At 38.7% G+C, this 24,089-nt stretch overlaps 1 protein-coding gene across 1 annotated transcript in view; it reads left to right on the top strand.

Annotated features, from left to right (window-relative positions):
- Positions 1-24,089, top strand: part of LOC115442235 (cadherin-87A) — a 42,584-nt gene that overhangs the window by 6,264 nt on the left and 12,231 nt on the right. The window contains exons 2-24 of the mRNA XM_037441025.1: positions 9,282-9,346; positions 10,138-10,256; positions 11,173-11,259; positions 11,672-11,803; positions 12,350-12,475; positions 13,850-13,984; positions 14,227-14,419; positions 14,706-14,818; positions 15,034-15,231; positions 15,731-15,883; positions 16,345-16,532; positions 17,762-17,924; positions 18,550-18,699; positions 18,921-19,088; positions 19,392-19,515; positions 19,919-20,110; positions 20,400-20,632; positions 20,916-21,069; positions 21,415-21,612; positions 21,856-22,095; positions 22,400-22,590; positions 23,141-23,327; positions 23,864-24,069. Coding sequence (XP_037296922.1) covers positions 9,292-9,346; positions 10,138-10,256; positions 11,173-11,259; positions 11,672-11,803; positions 12,350-12,475; positions 13,850-13,984; positions 14,227-14,419; positions 14,706-14,818; positions 15,034-15,231; positions 15,731-15,883; positions 16,345-16,532; positions 17,762-17,924; positions 18,550-18,699; positions 18,921-19,088; positions 19,392-19,515; positions 19,919-20,110; positions 20,400-20,632; positions 20,916-21,069; positions 21,415-21,612; positions 21,856-22,095; positions 22,400-22,590; positions 23,141-23,327; positions 23,864-24,069 — 3,705 coding nt within the window. The 5' untranslated portion in view covers positions 9,282-9,291. The remainder of the gene's footprint in view (positions 1-9,281; positions 9,347-10,137; positions 10,257-11,172; positions 11,260-11,671; positions 11,804-12,349; positions 12,476-13,849; positions 13,985-14,226; positions 14,420-14,705; positions 14,819-15,033; positions 15,232-15,730; positions 15,884-16,344; positions 16,533-17,761; positions 17,925-18,549; positions 18,700-18,920; positions 19,089-19,391; positions 19,516-19,918; positions 20,111-20,399; positions 20,633-20,915; positions 21,070-21,414; positions 21,613-21,855; positions 22,096-22,399; positions 22,591-23,140; positions 23,328-23,863; positions 24,070-24,089) is intronic.

The following is a 24,089-nucleotide window of genomic DNA, read 5'->3' as shown; positions in this document are numbered from 1 at the left end:
AATTAACGCGTGGATTTATAACTGGTAAATAATTTGATTTAAAATCCACGTGGTGTTTATGACAAGTTAACCATCGTTCGCCGTTTGTCTTGTTTTTAATTAAAATTTTAAACCATTCTAATATAGTTTCAATCAGAAGTCATCGGTTACGATAAAAAGTAAATTAGTTATATCCGTGCGCGACTGTTAAATATGTAAATAATATTCATTAATTTAAATTAAGTAAATGTACTAAAAATTCAGTTAACACTTGGCTATTTCACCTTTAAAATACAAACGGTCAAGGGGGTATGAGCTATGAAGGACTTCAACAACCGACAACAAATGTTTGTGAATTAATAATATTATAATAATTATTTTATATGTTTCAGTTGCACAAATATGAAAATATATTTGTCTCTTTTTGAGATCCATACGCAGGTTATGTTTCACAATACAACTAGCTAGTAGCTACTGCATTGCGCAATACTGTTATAGCAATAAAATATAATAGTTCATATCACTTCAATCATGTTAATTTAAAAGCATAACAATAATGGACCTGTACGAAATCGCGGGAAAGTAATTAATATATTTTCACATAGTTTTCGAGGGCACTACGTCGAAATAACCTTGTAAGCCAATTGAGATTTGCAGATCTCTATTCATCTATTATGTAGAATTAGGTGCGCAGTCGTTCCAGCTCAATATAATTTGGATTTACTGGCCTAGGTATGCGATGAGACTGGATATGATAAAAAATGAATTCTATCTTAAAATAAGGCACGTTGAGTACCTTATAATATTGAGAGAGACTGCGAGTCTATCGTATATTAAGTATACTACTTGCAGAAATCTCAATTTAATTTCAAAATTATTACCCAATGTCAAACTGGACGGCTCTTTACGAAAGACGCCCTTATCCCTTTATCGGACTCATTTAACTCGTGAAAAAACCGTGTACTCGTCAACTTTAAATACGAAAGTTAACATCTTCGGCATTCCGTTTCACTACCTCCAGATCTCGCTGCTTGAATATAAAAACATCATAGAGACTTTAAATCTTAAGTAGAAATACAACATAACATAACGAAATCAATCCAATATAATATAAATATTTATTTAATGCAAATAGGTTAGGAAGCTTAAGGTCAATCTCATTTAAATTCTAACGTTTCTTGTTACGCAGCAGTAATTTTAACTCAAAACACGTAACTGCAAAACATCTGCCTGTTGGTACTTGTGTGTGATTAATTATATATCAGTAACTTGTTAAATCCAATTACACGTAGTAAGGAAAATTAGTTGCATATTTCGAAATACCATGCTACTTGTAAACAGCTATACTATAGTGGTTTTTCTAAGGAACCCGGTAAATCCACCTATTTTTGTAACATTTGTTTACAAAGAAATCGATACTGTTTACGGCGACGAATAATAAACTAAGAAAGATCGGTTTGATTTCTGCTCAATATAATATTATAGAGAACAAAAAATGTGATTTACTATATCTATTTGCATTATTTGTATGTAGTGTTCACTTTTTTATATTGTACACTTAGTTAAATAACTGCAAATTTATTTTTGTATTTTGATTAATGTATAAATTGTTTGCGAACTCATTCAAATAAAATATAATAAATGATGCTTTTTCTTAACCAATTAAAGCTTAAAACTAATTAAAAGGTCAGAAAAAAACGGATCACACGATGAGGTCTCAAATTTTTTCGTGTAAATAAATACCTAAAAACTCCAAAGAGCTTAGAGGCTATAAAAGTTAAAATATAGAGAGGGAGAATGTCCGGTGAATTGAAAAAAAACTTTAACTGAAGGCATTGGTTTGTGCAACTGGTTCGGGATAACGTGAAGTATGTTAATATGGAGAGAATAAATAGTGCAAGTAAGATTTTTTCCGGATGGAGTCGTTGAAACAAAATTCTTTAATGTTCTCCTTTGTTAAGCGAATATCTGTAGTATAAAACAGAAAGCCTATGGGTTGTACCGATCACCAATCATTGCGAAAGACGTGACGTAACGAACAAAACAATAAAACTTTAATGAAACACAATACGTGACTGGTCGCGACACTTGTGACGTCAAATATTAACAAATCACCGGTTAACATAGGTTTTAATGATCACAAATCAGTGTTTAGTGTCATGCAGTATTTTGCAGTCAAAAGTTCTGAGTGTTTGTTATTAGTTGAAAATGCTTCTCTCGATTTAGTTTTGTGAAAATAGTGGGCAGCTGTTTGGTAATCATTTTAATTTACCTTCATAGCAAACTGTGCATTAAGGCGGAGGGTATGTAGAAACTAAGTAGTGAAAACTAAGTGACTAACGCCGGAGATGACTTGTAAATAAAGCGCGCTGTATGAGATGCAACCTGGAAATATTCATGCGCCCAAAACAAAAACTTGCGTATTAAAAAAAATACTCGTTAAATTGAGAACCTCCTCCTTTTTTTGAAGTCGTTTGAATTAGTATCATCCGTCGCGTTTGACGCATAATATTATGCTTATGCCAAATGCGTAAAGTTACGATTTGAAAGTCAAAGATTGCCTGAATTATGCCAGCCTTTATATCCTGATTTACCGTGGAACGCAAATAAAAACACATATGTGGAACGCAAATAAAATTGCATACCACTTACGCAAAGTGAACTAGTCTAAAAAACAACTTGACCAATTGTTCCGAGAGTGATTTATGATTCATAACTGGCTATTGAAAATTTTGAATCCATTGTTTGATGGTAGCTTTCTTTCTATTATTAAGTAACAATGTAGTCAGTTCCGTGACGTTCGCCGACTTGCTAAACGATGGTGCGTTAATATTCCTCACGATACTACTCCTTAGATGGTTGGAAAGCGAGTAAAGATGCTCAAATTAGTGATGGAAAGTCCTAAGATATTATTTTCTTTATACTACCTCAACTACACTTGATTTAATAAATAAAATGGAGTCCAAATCGAATGTCGACCAAAACTATATTGCTTTCAATTTCTATCAATGCAAGAATTATATTGCGCTATCTAGTGGCGGAAAACCTTAATATACAGTTCGGTAAATACATAAATCGGAAGAAACAGCCTTCATGGCTGGAGTTAAAAATTAAAGCGCTGTTGAACTTGCATGAAAATTTTGTTGCGCTGGGATCGGCTGTTAATACAATGTTATACATTGGGGTCATAGGAGTGGGATAACAGCTCATGGAAGAAGAATTACTATCATGTCTGACCATCCCACATCACCTCCATTGTCTTCGTGAACTCGATTCACAAATGAACCGTCGAATCTCACCACGATAACCTTACGCCCATTGTTACGTTAAGTTAAACAATAAACAATTTATTGTTTTAATTAAACAATTATAACGTTCGGTCGCAAGCGCGAAGGCTCCGAGTTACTGTTTACGTACAGACAACCTGTTTCACATTATTGTTCTTAGTGATATATTATAACATTGTCTTTGTTTGAGGCACAAAGGACAGTGTATGAATTATAATGTGAATGTTTTATGCAGCCGATCTGATACGCGGTCATGTTTTATGTTTAATATTATGATAATTCCTACTTCATACTCGCCGCTGCATCTCTCTTAAGCTAAAATACATTTTATTAACATAGAACAGTGGAGCTTTGTTATTAAGAATACTAAGTCGTTACACATACGCTGTAAACATGTTGCCAAAAACATTACAGTAAACACACACGTCAAGTCATTATTTCCGAAGGGGTGCGTAGAGCCTATTGCCATATCGGACATAAATTACAAACTCCGGGGTTATATTAAGCAGACAAACCCAATATTACTTTACCTAACTCAGGATTCGAATCGCCTCAGAGCGGTATCGTACATCGTGCAACTCCGGCATCGAGACAGTCAAACACTATATTATACTATAAAGAAATGAATTGTTATTGAAGCAAACGTTACTTTTATTTATTTAAACAGTCAAGGATCAAAATAAAACTAGTTTTCGGATTTTATATTGGTTTTATATTTAATTTTTTACGCAATGTTTCAAAGACTGCAGTTTCCGTAGTCATGGGGCGGACTAAGGTTTTGGTCGTTCGAAAAGTCAACGTTATAATATGTACTTAGTACCTACATTTCATAATTATACAACATTTTTAGTGTAGCCTATCAAATACAAAGTTATGTAGAATTTAAAAACATCATTACACATGGTTTCGCGATTATGTTCTCGCGTATAAGTTCATTCCTTGAACAGAAAATTTAAGTTCAGGCATAATATATTTTTGGTCTACCAATCCGCACTAGGCCAGCGTGGTGGACTAAGGCCTAATCCCTCTCAGTAGTGTCGGAGGCCCGTGCTCAGCAGTGGGCAAGTATATAATACATTGCTGATATTATTATTTATTATTATAATATATTTACCTTTTTTATTGTTACCTATAAGTGATACAATCGGATCAGTAGCCAGCTCACAGGTACAACAGGAAACAATCTTTTCATCATTTTAAGTTAATAAAGACGGAGGTAAGGTTCCTATCCTGTCGGATGACGCCTACGTTGTAGTTATGTATGTTTGTATATCTCGAACAGGGAAGCTTAACCAGCTGGTTACCGAAGGTGTCTATACATAATCGTACTTGCGTAACCCGCTCACGACTCTGGGCATGGGAAATGTATATTCATCCATATACTTATTGCTATTAATGTTATAGACTTACTTTTGATCCTAATTGTCTGCATCTTTTCTCGGAGTTGAAGACATATTTTAATGGGATACAGAATAATAAATATTTATTAAGAACTGTATGTAGCCTTATATTATTGATTAAGGATCAGTCACAAGTTTGTTTTCAAAAATACTCTATGCTTTACTACATTTTTCTATACTCCACATACGTTTAAATTCTATCTTGAAAATTCATCAAAATATAATGATTTTTTTTTGGGGGCAAAAAGCGTTTGGTTTTTTTACCGACTTCAATAAAACAGGAGGTTCTCAATTCGACTGTACGTTTTTTTGTGTCATATTTCATACAAATGCTTTTAGCGGTTTCTGCCTTTAGTTCTAGCAAACATCCGGACGTATTCACAAATATTCGCATTTATGAGTTGTATTAATAGATATTTATACTTACTTTAATGATATAGAGGATGTTATACAGTCGTTTTATGATGCTCTAAATGCAAGTTTTATATTTTATGTGCACTTTACATGAGAGTAATGACCTAAATTGTTGCTTTTAAGTGTTAACTTTAATGAATCGTAATTAATACTGTATGCATAGAAATACATAACACTTCTATTTTTTATGTTACATAAAAAGCTCATAAAACTTAAGCTCACGTCGGTATTTCGAAGAGTTCGACAGATGTGCATCGTAGAATTATTAGGTATGTACTATCTAGGTCCACGATTTTAACCTTCAAATATGGAACTGAAATGTTCAAAATCTTTTAAAAGTTACACTGTCTTTTGGGTTTTGAACCTACGACCTCCTGGCAGTACTTTCCACTCACAATAAGGCTCTCACTATGAGGCTATAAAAAGGCATAATGTGTGTGAATATTTGGCAAGTATCACCCAGTTTCCCGGGCGATCCTGTGCGGTATCGGGGCCGGCGCGACCGTTATGCCGTCATTAGGGTACAGTTACCGTCGCCATCGCCACGCTACCGTTCGCTGACGTAACACAACGGTCAGCCGGCAAATTGCACACATTTGTATGGGAAACGTGAGATTAGTTCACATGGTGATCGTGTTACTAAGATGTTAGTTTCATAAAACAAGTTGGTTATTTCAAGGCATTATTATTTATGTTTTCTCCATTTTTAGGTAAGCCGTGAAGGCTTTGCTAATTTTCGGGTAAGGTAGAGACATACCACAACATTCTGATAGCCTTGTTAGGTCACATGTAATAGTTAGATATTTAACAGGCACAATTCCGAACCCTACTCTGAATGCTATGATTAAAACCTTTTATCATTTTAACCGAGCCTAGGACCAAATTCGATACCTCAGTAGTATCATTGACTAAAATGTTCTTAAGCCTACTTAAGTTCTAAAACTGTGTTTTACTTAGTACCCCTAGCAAACGCACATAATGCGATGCCAATAAATAGGGAAAAACAGTAAAAATCTTATTCCAATCACTGTCTAATAGGCATTGTTTTAAGATAATTAAAAGCGCTTTTGCTCTTAAACCTTTTTCTATAAGTCAATAATCACAATTGGTACATGTAAATTGCGATTAGATTTGAAGTTTGCCCGTATAGGCTGGGTACATAATTCTTACATTTCTGCCTATCCCTCCAACACGAGTGTGTTTTTACCGTACGGTAAACAGCAATCAGCAGGTACAACGTTAATTGGGATTAATGGGCAGGTCAGTGCCGTGACCGTCTGACCATCGACCACGCGACTAATGCGCTCCAACCAACTAACCACGCTAATTACGATCGCTTGTTTTGTAATAACACGCTATGTTTGTGTAGTCTATTATTAATTAGGTTTTAATGTGAAGTCCAGTCAATGGTTAATCAGATTTCAAATGTTAAAGACAAAGACGGTTGGTTTATATTTGATACCCGTCCGGATAGCGGCCATTGTACATAAGGTGGTGAAACCCGCTGTAGTGGCCGGCATAATTGTATTGACTGCCGAGAGGTAATCATCAATGAACTGATTTTGAAAGAGCAACACTGGAGTCTCTTGCCTGTTCTTCTCTGGTGAGAACTGCTTTACGAACTGGTGATTTAATATTGACGGAACCTAAAAAACGTATAACATTTTACGGGTCAAATCAATTATTTCATATCATTTCATATCTTTAAGGAGGATTGTATCGGTGGGAAAGTTATTCGACGATGGGCCTCTATCAATCTCGCAAATTGTACGAGACACAAAAGTAATATTTGTGTCAATTTCCTGTGAGGTTGATTCATTCTGTATTTTACACGTTTTGAAGAACTATCACTTGTAGAATTAAATTTAATATAGTTATTCAACTCACTTTGGGAGTGATTTTAACTTGCTCGCCATTGAACCTTGGAACTCGTGTGCAAGAGATGCTTCAAAACCCGCTGGTTAAAGTGTAATCTGTCAGTTTGGGTTCAGAATTTTCAATTACTGCTAATTATGCCAAAGACTATTTTTTCATTAAGACAAAAGATAGTTTTGCTATTTTACAGCAGCGGCACGCCAGTCATGATTAGCCCAACCAGCGTGTGAAGATATTTTCACCCAATTCTTCAGAATTGGTACAAAATTGCGCAAAGAATTTATTACAATAAATTGCCCGAAGTTGGGTGACATTTTTAAGAATTCAAGGCTGTTTTTGTAAGCGAAACAAAAGGTAACAAATCGGGCACAATTAGCCACTAACAAGGCCGGAGCAAACGATCGTTTGTCATGGAAGTGTTGCGACATTATATCGCACGCAAATGTTTAGCCTAGAAAGTCCTGGGCCACCCCAACAGTATGATCCTACTTTATTTATTTCTTTATACATATATTATAACACCATAACAGTTGATACTAATGCGATGTTACTATTACCACTCAAGTGATGTAGTTAGAGTAGTGAAGTGCGGTTGACGTGTCCAAATATGGTACAAGTAGAATTTGTGTGGACATCGAATGCTGCTGCGACGAATCTTGCTTATTGCGTGATTTTTGTAGTTTAGGATTCCGTGAAATAGTCTAATATGTTGCGGAAAGGTGTTTGTCTCTGCAAACTCTATTGAAACAGATTAACAGATTAAGTCCACCATCCTACAGCGCACTTGAGAATCTTTCTAAACAATCAGCGGGATGCCAGTATTAAATAACAGTTTAGAAAAAAAAAAATTATAGTCATAGTGAAATCAACTAATATGATTTATGCATCAGATTGCTTTGTTTTAGAGATCATCAGGACATGAGCAGATTTGTCAATAAACGACTCTATCATTCCATTATTAAGAATGTTAATGATCACTAAACCTATTAAACTAGTTATGCGAACATTTTATTTATGTACTGGTACTTCGAGTGTATAATAAAATGTATTGTACGGTATAACCACACAAATCTGAGTTGGCAAGAAATAATTTTTATTTATACTTCAGATTAACTAGTAACCACCGCGCGTGCTCCCTCGCGCGATTGTTTTAATATCAGTTTGGTCATCACTATTCGTATTATCAAATATCATTTTGAACTTTCTACAGGTATAATCATGCTAGGCTTAAAGCCTTCGCAAGTTATGATTTTTCTGTGATTCGTCAAATCCGAAGGCGATTGTTCACGCACGGCAGCTGGCACGCGGCTCGGCGTGTAGAACAATGCAAGGAGCGGTTAGGCAACGCGTCACGCCGCGCGTTACGTCACCGCCTCTCGCTGCGTTGCGTTTCCACCACTGCACGAAAATAGGGTAGTTTGCCATGTTTGATTTTGTACATTATTGTATCGCGATTTGATCGTTTGCGGGACTGGTATAGTTTTTTAACTAATTTGGTGAATTATTCATAACGAGAAATCCTAGCTTATGAACCCAGAAATCCCTACTTATGAACATCGTAAGGGGCGTTGTTAGTTGTCGAGTGAACTAAAGGCAATGTAGTCTTAGATCATAATATACGACTCCGAATATAACATCAGATTTAAAACAACGAAACATTTTTAATAAAAAATGTGTTAATAGACAAAACTCATCATGATATTGAAAATGTCTGACAATAAGATGTGTTTATGTGAACACGATATTTTCTCGTGTCGTCGGACGTGGAAACACGCTCTACGTACAGCGAAGCGTTGTCAAGCGTTGCGTTGTGATCGGTGATCCCGTGTGAACTATCCGCTGCGTGCCACGTTTTTGTACTCGATGTGTACTCGTTACGTTTCGCTATTTCGAATGTTGTAATATTGCGATCGCGAACAAAATCTTATTATGCAATAGAAATGATCTGTATTTTATGTTTAAGATAATGTAGATCAGTCTGTGTTGCCTATCGTCTTAAATGTATGAAGTTTTATTCGAGTTTATAATTATTATAGTAAAGAATAAAAGTATTTATCCATTTATGTTCTATTAGTGTTTATATTAGAACAACTAACAGCTTAATCCTTTGATTTTTAAATAGGAAGAAAGAAAAGAGTTTTATTATTGGCACAAAATGCTATTATAACACGTAAAGTATTTTATAGACAATTAGATTAATGTGCCAATAATGGGCTATTCATTCAGCTTAATGCTGCTGCAATACAGCTGCAGCGCTGGATGATAGATGTCTATTAGACTATTTTTTTACAGGCTCGAATTTATAAATGTATATTTTTTGTTTCAGAAAACCAAATATGGAGACGCGGTGGAGCTACGTTATATTATGGACAGTTCTCTGCTTTCAGTCAGGTAAAATAACTTTAATTATTCGTAAGTATTATCTTAGACGATAGGTAGTTTTAGACGCAGGGTCTGACGCGCTGTAAAATATTGTATATACTCGTACTCTATATCAATAACAAGCTTTTGCTCGCGGCTTCGCTTGCATAAAAGAGTATTTTCCAGATAAAAGTCCCGCTGTATATATTCCCCAGATTCGAAATCTGATGGGCGGTTTTTTTGTTTATAGCGTTTAGACTGGATTTAGGTGGAGGACGTTGTTTTATAATATTTAAGCATTATATTTGATCGTTGCATTTTATTTTGGACAATTAATCAAATAGTTTAGAGAATCTGCGAGGTGATCTGTACTATGTGTACGGATGTGGTTTCGATAAGCTCGTGGTCCCATGTTGTGCCACTTTCGAACAAATGCTGCGTGAAACGGAACTGTTAATTAGCACTATTAGCATTACTCATAACGGATCTTTCTTTAAAGACTCCTTTTGTTTGTTTCATAAAAGTACATGCAAATTTTTCCGTAGTAGTAAGTACATACATACTTAATTAAATCAATGCCCATGCACCAAATTAGACCAGCTTGGTATCGACTGGCTTCCTCGAGGCAGGTGACCGCCATAAATAAGTACTTATATGTCCCAAGAACTGGCTCCTGATTAACAGCTAGTCACCCATTGAATCACAGAGGCCATTTATAACAATTTTAAAAACATCTAGTTGTAACTGCCACTGTTAAAAACCTTTTTTTATAGATTTGTTACAAATTGCCAGAATGAAAAACCAGTGAATTCTTTTTCCAGGGTCCTCGAACAGGCTGCCGGTGTTCACACACGACATGAACAACCTGGCGTTGTCAGAGAGCACTCCAGTGGGCACAGTTGTTTATACACTGCAAGGGACGGACCCTGATGGATTACCTGTAAGTATATCTTTTAGTGTATTGCTGATAGATGGCGCTGACTAGCCTCCGTATTCGAGTATGTAATATTTTATTTTGAGAATGGTTTCTGGTTCTTTAGTTCTGTTGGAGGAGTTGTGACCAAAAGTGTTTTACGGTATCGAAAATCGTGCCTGATTGTTAAGTGTTCTTATTCCGTATATGGTCTTTCAATTGTGATTGTTAAAAGCCTTTACAGTCGATGCAATGGATGCTTACATGATATCCGGGAAAATTTATAAACAACTAAATTTACTATTAAATAAATAAATGATCTTTGCTCACAATGAGGATATAAGTTATATTTATTAACACTACTCATTCCACTGGGAATTTAATTAACAATGCAAAGTAAGCCGAAGTGTAACAATTTAAGGATAAACAGGTAAATGTCGAGAATATTTGTTGCATTAGCTGTTTGGGATTCAGTTATTAACCATAAATACAAATAACTAATATAAAACTCATAATTTATAAATAATTGGGTTTTGTTTGCGGTATTGCCTGCCTAAAATATTTAGTCCAAAGAGGCCGCATCCAACTTCAAAGTCCGAATTATTGCATCGTCTACCTGTTTCAAATTCAATATGAATGAGAAATTGTATTTACTAAGTATGCAAAATATACAGGTAGAGTTTAAAAGTGGTTATCGAATAGCCTAAATATGTAGCAATTATTTATGAGTGATCATGATTTCAGGCGAGCTATCCGCTCGTTCTATCATTAATTTGGATAACACTGGCAACTGACATTTCAATATTATGCATATTCAATTATAATTGGTCAAGTGGTTAAGCTTTTAAAATATAATGAGCAGACTTATGTGTAAAAGTATGGACAGCGCCATCTTTTATTGGAAAATAGTAACAACAATATGAATATATGGATGTGTTTTCAGATAAAATACAGTCTAGTCGGCACGGACAAGTTTTCTGTGGATCCTGACACCGGAAATGTGACCCTTGATCGACCTTTAGATAGAGAGGTAAGTTGAAACGTGTATAATTCAATCCATAATATAGATTTCAGGAAGAGGGGCGGATGCGAATACCATGATAATGAATAACAAGAAGAGAGCGAGACGTTTGTGTTTTCGAAAGGAAAATTAATTAATTGCGTAAAGTAATCATAAACATTCTATATAATTATAGTTAATCAAAGCTGTCCCGAAGGCAGTCATGAGTAGCATCAGTATTATTCCAGCAATTAAAAAGCGATAAAAATTCTAAAGTTACGGTTACTAAATTCAGTCGGACAAAATAATAGATCTTACCAACCTAAAGAAAAGAACGGATTTTGTTTGGTATAACTAGTCAAGTCGGCTTAATTATATACAACTGTATATCCCACAGCACTATCGTTCCTGCTGTAGACTAATCCAACCATTTATTTTGCAGGTGGAAGACACGATAAAGTTCCTAGTGTCGATTGAAGATGAGGACCCTGAGAAAAAGCAGAACCTCGTGCAGCTGCAGCCCGTCACAGTGATAGTACTGGATGAGAACGATAATCCGCCTATATTCAAAAATGTAAGCAGAATGAATTGTTATTCAATAGGTTAATTGATATCTATAGGTTTCGTTGTTCCGTGGTTATGAGTAAGACGACTTACGACGCTTACCACCAGGCGAGAATTTAGTTAATAAGTTGTACACAAAATATTATAGTTATTTTAGTTTTAAAACTAAACTACCGAAGCGATTTTGAACAAATCCTATGGGTCGAATCTAGATGTATATTCTATCGAATAAAAAAAAATGCCAAATCGGTTCATAACTGGCTGAGTTCTTAGGTAACAAATATAAAAAAAATACATGTCGAATTGTAACCTCCTTTTTTTAAATTCTGTTAAAAATATTTGATTAAAATGGTCTATAAGGTAGTCGTTGATCGAGATTAAAATTACGTATCGTAATATGGCAAGAGGCTCGTTTCCTATTCAATTACGGAGATGAAATACTATCACTAATTCAAGGGCACTTTGTTTGCCTCTCTGTCTACCTTTTCAGAGACGAAAGCTTGATCTCAGATTATGTTTGATAATCAAAAAAAAAAATTATTCGTTTGTTTTCCAGAGCCCTTACGAGGTAGATGTGCCCGAAGACGAAGAGATCGGTAAAACTATATTAAGTAACATACAAGTGGAGGATCGGGACTCCGTTGGCGATAATTTGGAAGTCGGCTGCGTACCTAATGAACAGGTTGGTTAACGTTATTTATCTTATTAGTGAGAAAGTACCCGGAGTTTTATTTATTTGTAAGGTATACCAACAGCACTACATATTACACCCTTTAATACAATAAAACAACAAGGTACATCATCTGATATGTGTGCTACTAATAGGTGAACACAGCATTTACCACTAACAAAATAATATCTAATTATAATCTAAAACATAATAATGAGGAGGTGGAAGATAAAATTATGAAGTACATAATAAATTTGAGTTATTTTTACCATATTTGTTGAGTCGCGTCATAGGGTCTATCGTTGTATATTCGACACTTTTGTTGAGCATCGAAGAACACAATATCATATTCTTTGGTATATATTTGACCCGTCATTTAGCTTTTGAAGTACATTTTTTTTAACAATGCAGTCCATAGCCTTTATGTTGAGTTTTAACTTTTATGTAATGAACCTCTAAATAAATAATCTTTATTTTCCCTTCTTATTTTATTTTCCATTTTGTAATCTATACTTCTATACTATTATATAAAGCTGAAGAGTTTGTTTGTTTGTTTGAACGCGCTAATCTCAGGAACTACCGGTCCAAACTGAAAAATTCTTTTTGCGTTGGATAGCCCTTTGTTCGTGGAGTGCTATAGGCTATATATCATCACGCTATACCCAATAGGAGCGGGGCAGTAATGGCTAATCTCAGGAACTACCGGTCCAAACTGAAAAATTCTTTTTGCGTTGGATAGCCCTTTGTTCGTGGAGAGCTATAGGCTATATATCATCACGCTATATTCAATAGGAGCGGAGTAGTAATAGCTAATCTCAGGAACTACCGATTCGAACTGAAAAAAAAATTTTGTGTTGAATAGTCCTTTATTTGTGGACCGCTATAAGCTACATATCATCACGCTATGACCAATAGGAGCGGAGCAGTAATGGCTAATCTCAGGAACTACCGGTTTGAACTGAAAAAATCTTTTTGTGTTGGATAGCCCTTTGTTCCTGGAGTGCTATAGGCATATCATCATGCTATAACCAATAGGAGCGGAGCAGTAATGAAATGAAAATTATGAGTTTTGAGAGCTTCCGTTGCCTGCGCTGCGTAAACGGTTAAAGTTATGCAACAATGATGTATGACGGGATTGTTTCACTTAAAAAGTTCTAAATAATATAACAAAGTCCCCCGCTGCATCTGTCTGCCTTAACGTGTTAAACTCAAAAACTACCTAACGTATTAAGATGAAATTTGGTATGGAGACAGTTTGAGACCCTGGGAAGAACATAGGCTCCCGGGAAACTACTATTTTTATAACGGAAAACTTTAGCCTGAAAAACTTTATAACGCGGGCGGAGCCGCGAGCAAAAGCTAGTATCCTTATATGTATGTTCCCAGTGGCCGGAAGCGTGCGAGACGTTCGAGGTGGTGTCGTTGAACTCCACGGCGCACCAGTACAGCGGCGCGCTGGTGCTGCGCAGGAGTCTCGACTACAACGACAAGCAGTTCTACCAGTTTCAACTCTACGCCACTGTGAGTAGACCGTAAATTGGTTTGACCCCACGATTACTGGTGGAAGATTTGTATGATAGTAATATGACAGTAGTGTTTATTTATTTTATTATGTGAATTTTACAGTTACTTAAATATTTGTAAAGCAATTAACCTTGGGTATAGATAATAATACTATTTTCTTCAATATCAGGAAAAGTCTTTCACGTGGACAGAGCCCTGTGCATAAGATAGTTTTTAATATAAGTCTTATTACCTTCCAGGACGGAACCCAAAACTCCACAGCGCACGTGGAAATAAAGGTGGTAGATGTCCAGAACTCGCCGCCGGTGTTCAGTGGTACCTTAACCGGGGCTTTGGCCGAGGATGCTCCTGTCGGGACTCTGGTAATGACCGTCAAGGCCAGAGACGCTGACAGAGCGCAGCCCAGGGATGTTGTGCTCGAGTTAGTCACAAGTGAGTGTAATGAATATTAAGACACTATGTAAGACATTAAAATAAAACTAATTTCAAATATTTTGTCGTGATTAGTCCATCAGGTTACCACGAATGCAGACACGCCTTAAAATTATCGAGAAACTACATTAAAATCTCAAAAAATCCGCAAGTGTCATTTTATTTCAATACCAGTGATTTGGTCCTTCGAACCGGAATTTAATATTTTGTACGATGACTGTTCCTGTTAGTTAACTTATCTGAAGTTTAATATAAAACGCTTGCATAATGAATTTGTCACTTTTAGATCCATTGGACTTCTTCCTGCTGGACAGTACCACGGGCGAGCTACGGACCGCCAAACCTTTAGACAGAGAGGCTCTGAAGGATCCTTCCTCACCTCTCAACCTCACTATTAGGGTAAGTTTATCAGCGAAAGACTTCAACAGCAACAAATACATACCATAAGATTCATTTTAAGTACTTTGGGTTTAGGTCTGACATAGGGATCTGTCTTAAATAAGAGTCCAAAATGTTTTTGCCCGTAGCTAAAAAACATCCATATGTCAAACAGAATATTAGCTCAGTTCTGCAAAAACTATTATCAGTCATTTATATTTAAAAATATGTTACAGGCAACAGAAGTAGTAGACGGGTCACCACTGATCTCGCCGCTGACGTCATCGCTGGCGACGGCGACGGTCACCATCAAGGACGTGAACGACGAACCCCCGCGGTTCAACCGCAAGGAGTACAGCGTGGAGATACCGGAGAGCTTGCCGATCGGCACACCGCTGCCGAACTTGGATATGGTGGTCACTGATACTGACGTGGTGAGTGTAGAGAGCGGTGGGGAAAGTTAAACTTTTCTGAAAGGTAACTCGATGCATCATGTGGGTAATAATATTTCATATATGCGATCTGCTAATCATTCTAATAATGATTCGATTCTACATACAGGGAAGTCGGCAAGAAGCCTCTGGTAAAGAGTCAAGATTTTAAGAGTTCTGATGGTATGTGACTACCGCCATGTTTGATCAATCAAGTACACCCATTGTTAGTTTATTAACGATCTTTGGGTAAGGGAATTGAAATTTGAGCTAGAGGAGTATTTATGTGGATGAGTCGCGTTCCGTTATGATTATGAATTAGTACATGTAGTACGTAAGACAGGCCACAATTCTGGTGAATGTTCAGAGAAGCAACCTTTTAGACGGCATAATGTTTGAACAACTCTTTATTTTTTTTATTAGTCTACTATAATTTTTTCTTTCAGTTTAAAGGGATATCCAAAAATACACAAATATACCCAATTTTCTTTCTCTTTTCCAGGGTCTAAACTCAGTGTTTAGCTTGCGTCTCTCTGACGAGCTCGGCGCGTTCATAGTGGAGCCCGCGACGGCGACGGGCAGCGCCTCCGTCACACTCCGCCTCAACTCCAGCCTCGACTACGAGGATCCTAACCAGAGGAAGTTTATACTCGAGGTATGTACGACCTTAACATCTGTTTTTTGACTATAGTGCCTTCAAATTTCTACGAGTTTTGCTCGAGTAACAATTTGTCTGAATAGTTATAAATTCTGGACTAGTTGACGAATTCGATATGTGTGGTTAGCAATATTCTCTTAAATATTTCATAAATTTTAAAGGGTTCAACCCTTGTAAACTAGTACGTCTTACTACATGATTACGTCCGAACTGAGTCAGGATCTGACGTGTTTACTAAACCTGCCTGAGTTTGAGACACATTATTTTATTTAGATGAGGTTCTTCCTGTTTGGCTGATCTTTTACTTCGTGAAGCAGAGTTGCTGTATGTCAATGTCTTGTAGCCTGAAAGCCTAACTTGCAACTTGCAAGGCAGCCTTTCATAGGATCGGATTGACACTGACTGCATCCCCCCTCCGCTTTGCTAAGCCTTTCACAGCGTCCGTTGACGATGTGCAGGTGATCGCGGAGGAGGTGCACACGTCGCCGCGGCTGTCGTCGACGGCGTGGGTGTCGGTGTCGGTGCTGGACGTGAACGACAACGCGCCGCAGTTCCCGGAGGCGGCGCACTTCGCCAGCGTGGCCGAGGGCGCGCGCGGCGGCGCCCGGCTCGGCGCGCTGCGCGCCGGCGACCGCGACACCGGCAGGTACGGCGCCTTCGTACGGCGTACTGAAGTCTCTACAGTTAAATCTCGCGGTTGCACGAGTATGGAAATTGTACGATAGACGATTCTCCCTATCATATTAAGTCATAGAATATTGACGAAATATGGTTGCACTGGTTGCACCGCTTGCATCTTTGCCTACCCCTTTAGGGATGAAGGTGTGATTTGTGTTTGTTTTCTAATCTATCTATATCTATACTTATAATAAATCTGTAGAGAGGTCAATTCTGTACAAGAAAAAAATTTCCAAAATAACTATCAGGGGGTGATTAGGGATCGATACTGATGCCAAAAATGCAATTAGTAAAATTTTTGTCTGTCTGTCTGTCTGTCTGTCTTTCTGTCTGTCTGTCTGTCTGTATAACCGTTATAGAAACAAAAACTACTCGACGGATTTTAACGAAACTTGGTACAATTATTTGTCATACTCCTGTGGTGGTTATAGTATACTTTTCATCACGCTACAATTAATAGGAGCAGAGCAGTGAAGGGATATGTTGGGAAAACGGGAGAAGTTACTCCATTTTTTAAGCTTCCGTCGCGTGTGCAACCTTAATGGTTAAAGCTACACAAAAATCATGTATGACGGAAATGTTCTCCTTAAAATTATGTAAAAAATATCCCACGACAGCATATGTCTATCTTTTATGATTGACTCACAATAACACGTGTAACTCCCGACAGCTTAGCAGTTCGAAGCTTACTCATTATGTCTACTCTTACGTTTATAACACTCTCAGTCATCCCTAATTTAAAAAGTTAACATTATTAAATATTCCATAAAAAAGAATCATAGAAATCGGTATAGAAACACCAAAGTTATACATGAAATACGCTAATAATAAGCCATCATGCGTGAATACTGAATCATGCTATAAGGATTATTTTTGTATATATATAAGGTCGCGAACGCACAGGCAGGCGGCTTGCTTGGCACCTAGAGGCTAGCGAATCACCTAGGGAGTAGCTTCGTAAAACGAACATTCTCGAACGTTCGCGACTGGCTCCATTTTTGAAGTCCGAAATCCACGCGGGCGAAGCTGCGAGCGGAAGCTAGTAGTTAATATTTTTAAATAGTGATCAAACTAATTATTTATGCCGTTTTGGCTCTAAAGAATTGATAGTAAAATTTGTCTCTGACCTCTGAATGTGGTCTAATACAATGGTCAATTTGAAGTAATCGAACTAAAACACACACATGTGTATTGAAGGTTCGGCACGGAAGGCATAGTGTACGAGCTGTCGGGTAACGGCGCGGAGTTGTTCCGCGTGGACAACAGGACCGGCGCCATCACCGTGGCTCCGTGTGCCACGCCCGGGACGCCGCCCTGCCTCGACTACGAGACCAGGATGGACTACTTCTTGCAGTACAAGGTGGGGGAAATTTGTTCTTAATAGTAGCTAGTTTGTGGTAGTGCCGTTTTAACTTCAATTGATGTGGCTGGGGTGAAGATGATAGATCATGGATATAAAAAGGGGATTTGTTAAGTATCGGGCTTCGAATAGTGGGTTAATTTTTTGATGTATGCCTACTGATATTAGCTAATATTTCTTCGGTAGTGGGTGTGTATGTTTTCATTTTAGTACCGAAGAAACCGCAACCTAATGTTAAGTACAAAGTGGTGTAAATTATAAAGGTACAATATGGTCCAACGCGTAACTTGTGAGTCATTCGATGCCATCATCACTTCGACCTCGTGATGTAACTTCAGGGACTAGTTTCTCTGTCGATTTTTTAACCTCATGTCCGGTATTCATTTGGGTTCTACATACTGTTAGATTCTAGTGAAAATAAAATATATTCAAAGATTACAGTTTTTATTAGTTGAACCATATGGTACCGTTACAGTGGAACAGCCAAGAGACAGATACTAGATTATAAAAAAATAAGGAAATTAATGACAGTGTTGCTAATATATTAAATCTTAATTGTTGTAATTGTTTATATTTTAACAATATATCGAATTACCTGCTAGAAAGACTCTGTCTACTATTGCAGGCGACGGACGACGACGGCGCCGGTCAGATGACGGTGGTGCCGCTGCAGATATCGCTGACGGACTCCAACGACAACCCTCCCGTGTTCCTCACGCCGGTGTACAAGGCCTCCATCGACGAGGACACCGTCAAGTTCGAACCAGACCTGCAGGTACTGATCGAAATAGCGATATAACAAAACTGAACAATTGTGTCAGCTTTAGCCAGTCAGTTTCATATTAGTGTAGTATTTCAAAGAAATAAATTGACAACTCCGGCGCAGCGGTATAGTTCCTTCTTTATTTCGGTTTGCATCATCAACTGCTAAGTGTACACCCTGTATATATAGCAAAAAATAAAACACTAATACAAATACCCATGGAATGTTGTCAGGTGCAAGCCCGCGACGCTGACGTGACGTCAGACGTCAGGTACTCGATCATCGACCCGCCAAACCATCCGTTCTGGATCGAACGCAGCAGTGGGAAGATCTCCGTGGTCCCTGACGCGGGAGGAGTAACAGCTCCCGAAGGAGACAACAAGATCGTGCTTACTGTTCTGGTAAGATATATAGCGTTTGGATATTTGAAAGCCACGATGGCGTAGTTGTATTAGGGTATGACTGTCGTACTAAGGTTTGGGGATCTATTCTGGGTTCGGGTAAAGTGATATTGGGTTTTTTGTTCAGTATCAGCTTGAAATCATAGTCTCGCCTTCATGTTAATTATGCCAATAAAGTTGTCATAAAATTGTTGTAGGTAATAGTTGCGCCTTTGCTTACCCCTATGGGATAAACGGCGTGAATGTATGCGTACGGTGTTAAGAATTATATATCCTTTCTAACCGGTTGATGTTGGTTATCAGGCGACAGATGGCGTTCACAACGCGACGTGTCTGGTCGAGATCTCCATCCGCGACGTCAACAACCACGCGCCAGTGTTCGACACCGACAAATACGACGCCGACATATCCGAGGACGCGCCTTTGGGTACGGAAACTATCAGTGACTTATCTACATCTATATTTTAGATTAAGTGATTTATTAATTCATCACCCAGGATCCCGCTGATACACCAGACCCTTTACCAGTCTTCCATAATATAGTTAAGTATATTATGGAATATTTTAATATATTATTTAATTCATAATATATCTGAAGTCATCTTCAGCCAAAATGGGTTCCATCACCGATAGTGACCACCAATTTGACTTTTTTTTTCACATTGAAGGTCGAGACAAACTACCTTCTAGAATTTGGAATCACAAAATTTTGTACGTCAATGCTGATAGCATTCATCACCTCGCCAGTAATTATCTTGCCCGGAAATTCGTTAAGAACGTATCCCGACAGAGTAAAACAACGTATAACGTCATTATACGTAATTTCACAGGCACGGAAGTAGCAGCAGTGCGTGCAACGGATCTGGACGTCGGACTCAACGCGGAGATCAAATACGCGATACAGAAGGGCGCTCTGGAGTCATTCGTGATAGACAACGTGACGGGAGTGGTCACCGTCTCCGCGAAACTGGACTACGACAAACGCAACACCTACAGGATACAGATTATCGCTACTGATCTTGGTGAGTAGCTTTAGTCTTCTTTGGTCTCTTCTAACTACATTCCAATTGGTGTTGAGAAACTTTTGACTTGCTTGACGTCATTACTCTTTAGAGGTTTCAGTCTTGAACAAATTTTGTTAGATAACCTGTATTTCCCGACTTGGTATTTGAATTTTTCGATTCTCAGGGCATCTGTTTACATTAAACTCAAGGGTATTTGTGGGAAAATCCTCAGCAGATATTCAAAGAGGAACTTCGAAAAATATTCCACAGCAGAAGTTGGTAAAAAAATGAAAACCCCCCTCTCCAGGTCTTCCAAGCCTCACAGGCACCACCGAGCTGACGGTCCACGTGATCAACGTAAACGACAAGAGGCCGTACTTCACGCCATCGGTGCAGCGCGCTGAGGTCTCCGCTGATGCTGAACTGGGTACAGAAGTACACACACTCCTCGCCACAGACCCTGATATCGTGGACAGCAGTCAACTGGTCTACACGCTGGCTGATAGCGTGATACAAGCGGTAGACAAGAATGGGAAAGTGGTGAGTGATGTACCATTTTTTTTTTTTTTTTTTTTTTTTACTTATTTGTAGAGTTGAAGGATCTGTTGATTACAGTGGTTGATAAATCTGATTCGTTCATTAGGGCAATCGATAAAAATGGCAAGTATCGTAATAAATAGTATGTGGTAATATAGGAGTCGAGGACTCTGCTGTTGTTGACCAAAGTATGGCAGGTCAATGTGACACACACAAACCAATAAATATAAATATCTATAAGGTATTTCATTGTGACGTAAATATTTTTTTTTCTATTTTCACACAGGTGTCCGACGAAGGCATATTCGGTTCATGGTTCTCGGTGCAGCCCAACGGTACTGTAGTGGTGTCGCAGCAGTTGGACCGGAGCAAGGCGGTGGTGTTGACGCTGCCGGTGAGGGTTGTGGACGCTTCCGCACCCACGCTGCAGGAGGCTCACGGTAATTCACAACAAAACGCATGATAATACAGAAATATACAAATACTAGCCTATGCTTGCAACTGCGCCCCTCGTTCCTGGGATAAAAAGTAACCTACAGCCCTCAAGAACTATGTAACTTCTTATTGATGAAAGATTTTAAGCATCAGGTAAATGCAAGACGAGAAAATGTAGTCAATGACTACATTTTCTCGAGTGCTTAAGGCATAATATTTAGTGGGGGATAATAAGATTTATACAAAAGTATTGAGACTACTTACTAGGAGCCCTCGGTCTCCACCCTAATCGCAGTATTCAATAATGATTTTTATATCAATAGATCCTAAAGCATTTATTTTGTCCCCAGGCGAGTTAATAATAACGATAGTGGACGTGAACCGGCACGCGCCGGTGTTCTCGCAGCCGTCGTACCTGCTGCAGCTGGTCGAGGAGCAGCCCCTGGGCTCGGTGCTGGACACCTTCACAGCCACCGACCGGGAGACGCCCATCTCCTCGTACATCATACACCCACCAAGCCCTTACTTCCAGATCGATAATATTACTGGTAAGATGTCTTTTTCTCTTCGCAAAGAGACTGGTCTCCTTGCTCTTGTGGCAACCAATAGATTCTGTCGATCGAGAGATCCTGGGTTCGATTCCCAGGCCGATGATTCTAAAGTTTTCTAGAAATTTTTACCCAGGGCTGGATCTCTAAAGGAGAGGTCGATTCCCTGATCAACTTGTATTTAATTGTAATTAATTTATAATCTTAGCTCCTAGAAATTAAATATTATATTATTGTCATCAGCCGTAGTGAAGTCCATCCAGAGGATAGACTACGAGCAAGTCCACAGCATCAACTTTACTGTTATCGCGTTCGATTCGGGAGTGCCGCAGCTGTCGACGTCAGCAGGCGTCACCGTGGAGGTGGTCAACGCGAACGACGAGGAGCCGACGTTCGCAGCCGCCGCGTACGACGCCAGTGTGCTGGAACATTCGCCTGCTGGCACCAAAGTGGTCACCGTCACTGCTGTTGATAAGGATGAAGGTAACTAGAATTAATGCTATTGTAAAAGACCTATCGAAGTAAACTCTTTTTAATTAGTTCTCATCTTTTCTATGAGTTTTCTGCAAGAGATAAAGGAAGTCAACAAGATCCAACTACAAGCACTTTTAAAAAATTACAGTCTTCGTGAAGTACCGTACCGTACCGAAGTGAATAACCGTATTTGTACACCAAAAAGCAATATTTCGATTCTCATTCTAAGACATAACGAGAATAATTATTTAATGTTTGGATTAAACGTCACCGGACACCAGGGCAATTTATATGACGGTTAACTGTTTTTCAGGCGAATATGGCGAAGTCAGCTATAGTCTCTCCGGGAAGTTAGCGTCACTCTTTACCATCGACCCCACCACTGGAGTGGTGACCGTGGCGGAAGACGCCGACATCGACCGCGAGACCACGCCCGATATATGGCTGCGTGCTATCGCTACTGATAACGCGCCGCCGCACATCCGGAGGTCTACTAGCGTTCCTGTAAGAGCTTTTCTTATTTTAGCTCATCATTTTAATGTGGTACGGCAGTGTTTTGAGGCCCTGGGTTCTAATCTCGGGTCGGGCATAGTGATATTTGAGTTTTTCTGCTTAGTATCTGGGTTTTGTGCCCGATATGGCGATAGTCTCGCTCTTTATTACATCATGGGACGGAACACACTTGGCGAAACCTGGGTGCTCTGGTTGCACCTCTACATTTGCCTTATTTATTGCCTTCGGGGATAAATGCGTGATGTGTGTGTGTATTTAACGTATCTTATTTGTTTAGTGACAACGTAATTCGTATGAAAGATTGGGCGCCTTTTCTAGTAATATTATGCGTTTAAAACTTTTTTTATGAACGAGAGCATGAGATTCCTTCCTCAATTTGAAGCAGATGTTGCGGTTCTCGCTTTCAATCAAATAATGAGATCGAAAGAAGCTTAGTGTTTCATGGTGGCATAAAATTTATATTTATTTTTAGGGGTTTATAATTTATATTTATTTTTTATATCACTATCTTCCTCTCTTGAGCTAAAAATTTCGTCCACAGATCCACGTGAAAGTGATCGACATAAACGACAACCCGCCGGTGTTCACCCAGAAGGTGTACAAGAGCACCATAGCGGAGAACCTTCAGCTGAATCCTCCAGCAGCCATCCTGCAGGTTCTCGCTGAAGACAAGGACGAGGGCGTCAACGGGAAAATCGAGTACAGCATCCTGGAGCAGAGTGAACCGGGTGAGTAGAATAGGTGTTACTTGGGACCAATTGTAAAGTCAAGTTAGGTTAAGGGTTCTGTGTGTTTCTGTTTTCGGTAAGTTATTCTAAAAAACACCATCAATTTATTCATCCAAAATAATATTATTCGCTATTTATTGATATCAATATCATAGATTATGTCAGCATTAATATCATCCAGATTATTAGGAATATTGATATCATCAATGTTGGTTTCGTAGTCTATTACGTCTCGATGATTCAGGGTCTTCAGTGTTTCTCTAGAAGCCTGTATAAAGAGTATCTATTGTTGAATGTGCAGGTCGCAAAAGAAAAAGGGGGTGTTTTGCTGATTAGAAGTCGTATGATGAAACATTAAGTTTCATGCATATAAGAAATACGGAGGTGCAAAGGGCGAACGGGTGCGCGGGTTGGCAAGATAGCGGCCCGCTTTCTACTAAACAGCCTCCGCGCCTCTTGCTCCCCCCCTCACAAATTATTTTTAAATGGGTAGTTATTTCGTGTCGTTAACACGTATATAACATCTCGTCCCCCAGGCACGTTCACAGTGGAGCCCTCGAGCGGCATCATCTCGGCGGCGCGCGCGGTGTCGGGCGGCGCGGCGCACCGCCTCGTGGTGTCGGCCTCGGACGGAGTGTCGCGCGACACCGCGAGAGTGGACATCGCAGTGCGCAGTGTCAACTCGCACAGCCCCGTGTTCACCAAACCACCGCCGGACCAGAGGACGCTGGATATACCTGAGGTATTGTACTCCAATCTCCT

Source organism: Manduca sexta, chromosome 21, assembly GCF_014839805.1.
Source record: "Manduca sexta isolate Smith_Timp_Sample1 chromosome 21, JHU_Msex_v1.0, whole genome shotgun sequence".
In the NCBI taxonomy this organism is placed as follows: domain Eukaryota; kingdom Metazoa; phylum Arthropoda; class Insecta; order Lepidoptera; family Sphingidae; genus Manduca; species Manduca sexta.
The sequence above is the reverse complement of the archived record's forward strand: the minus strand, read 5'-3'. Positions and strand labels throughout refer to the sequence as shown.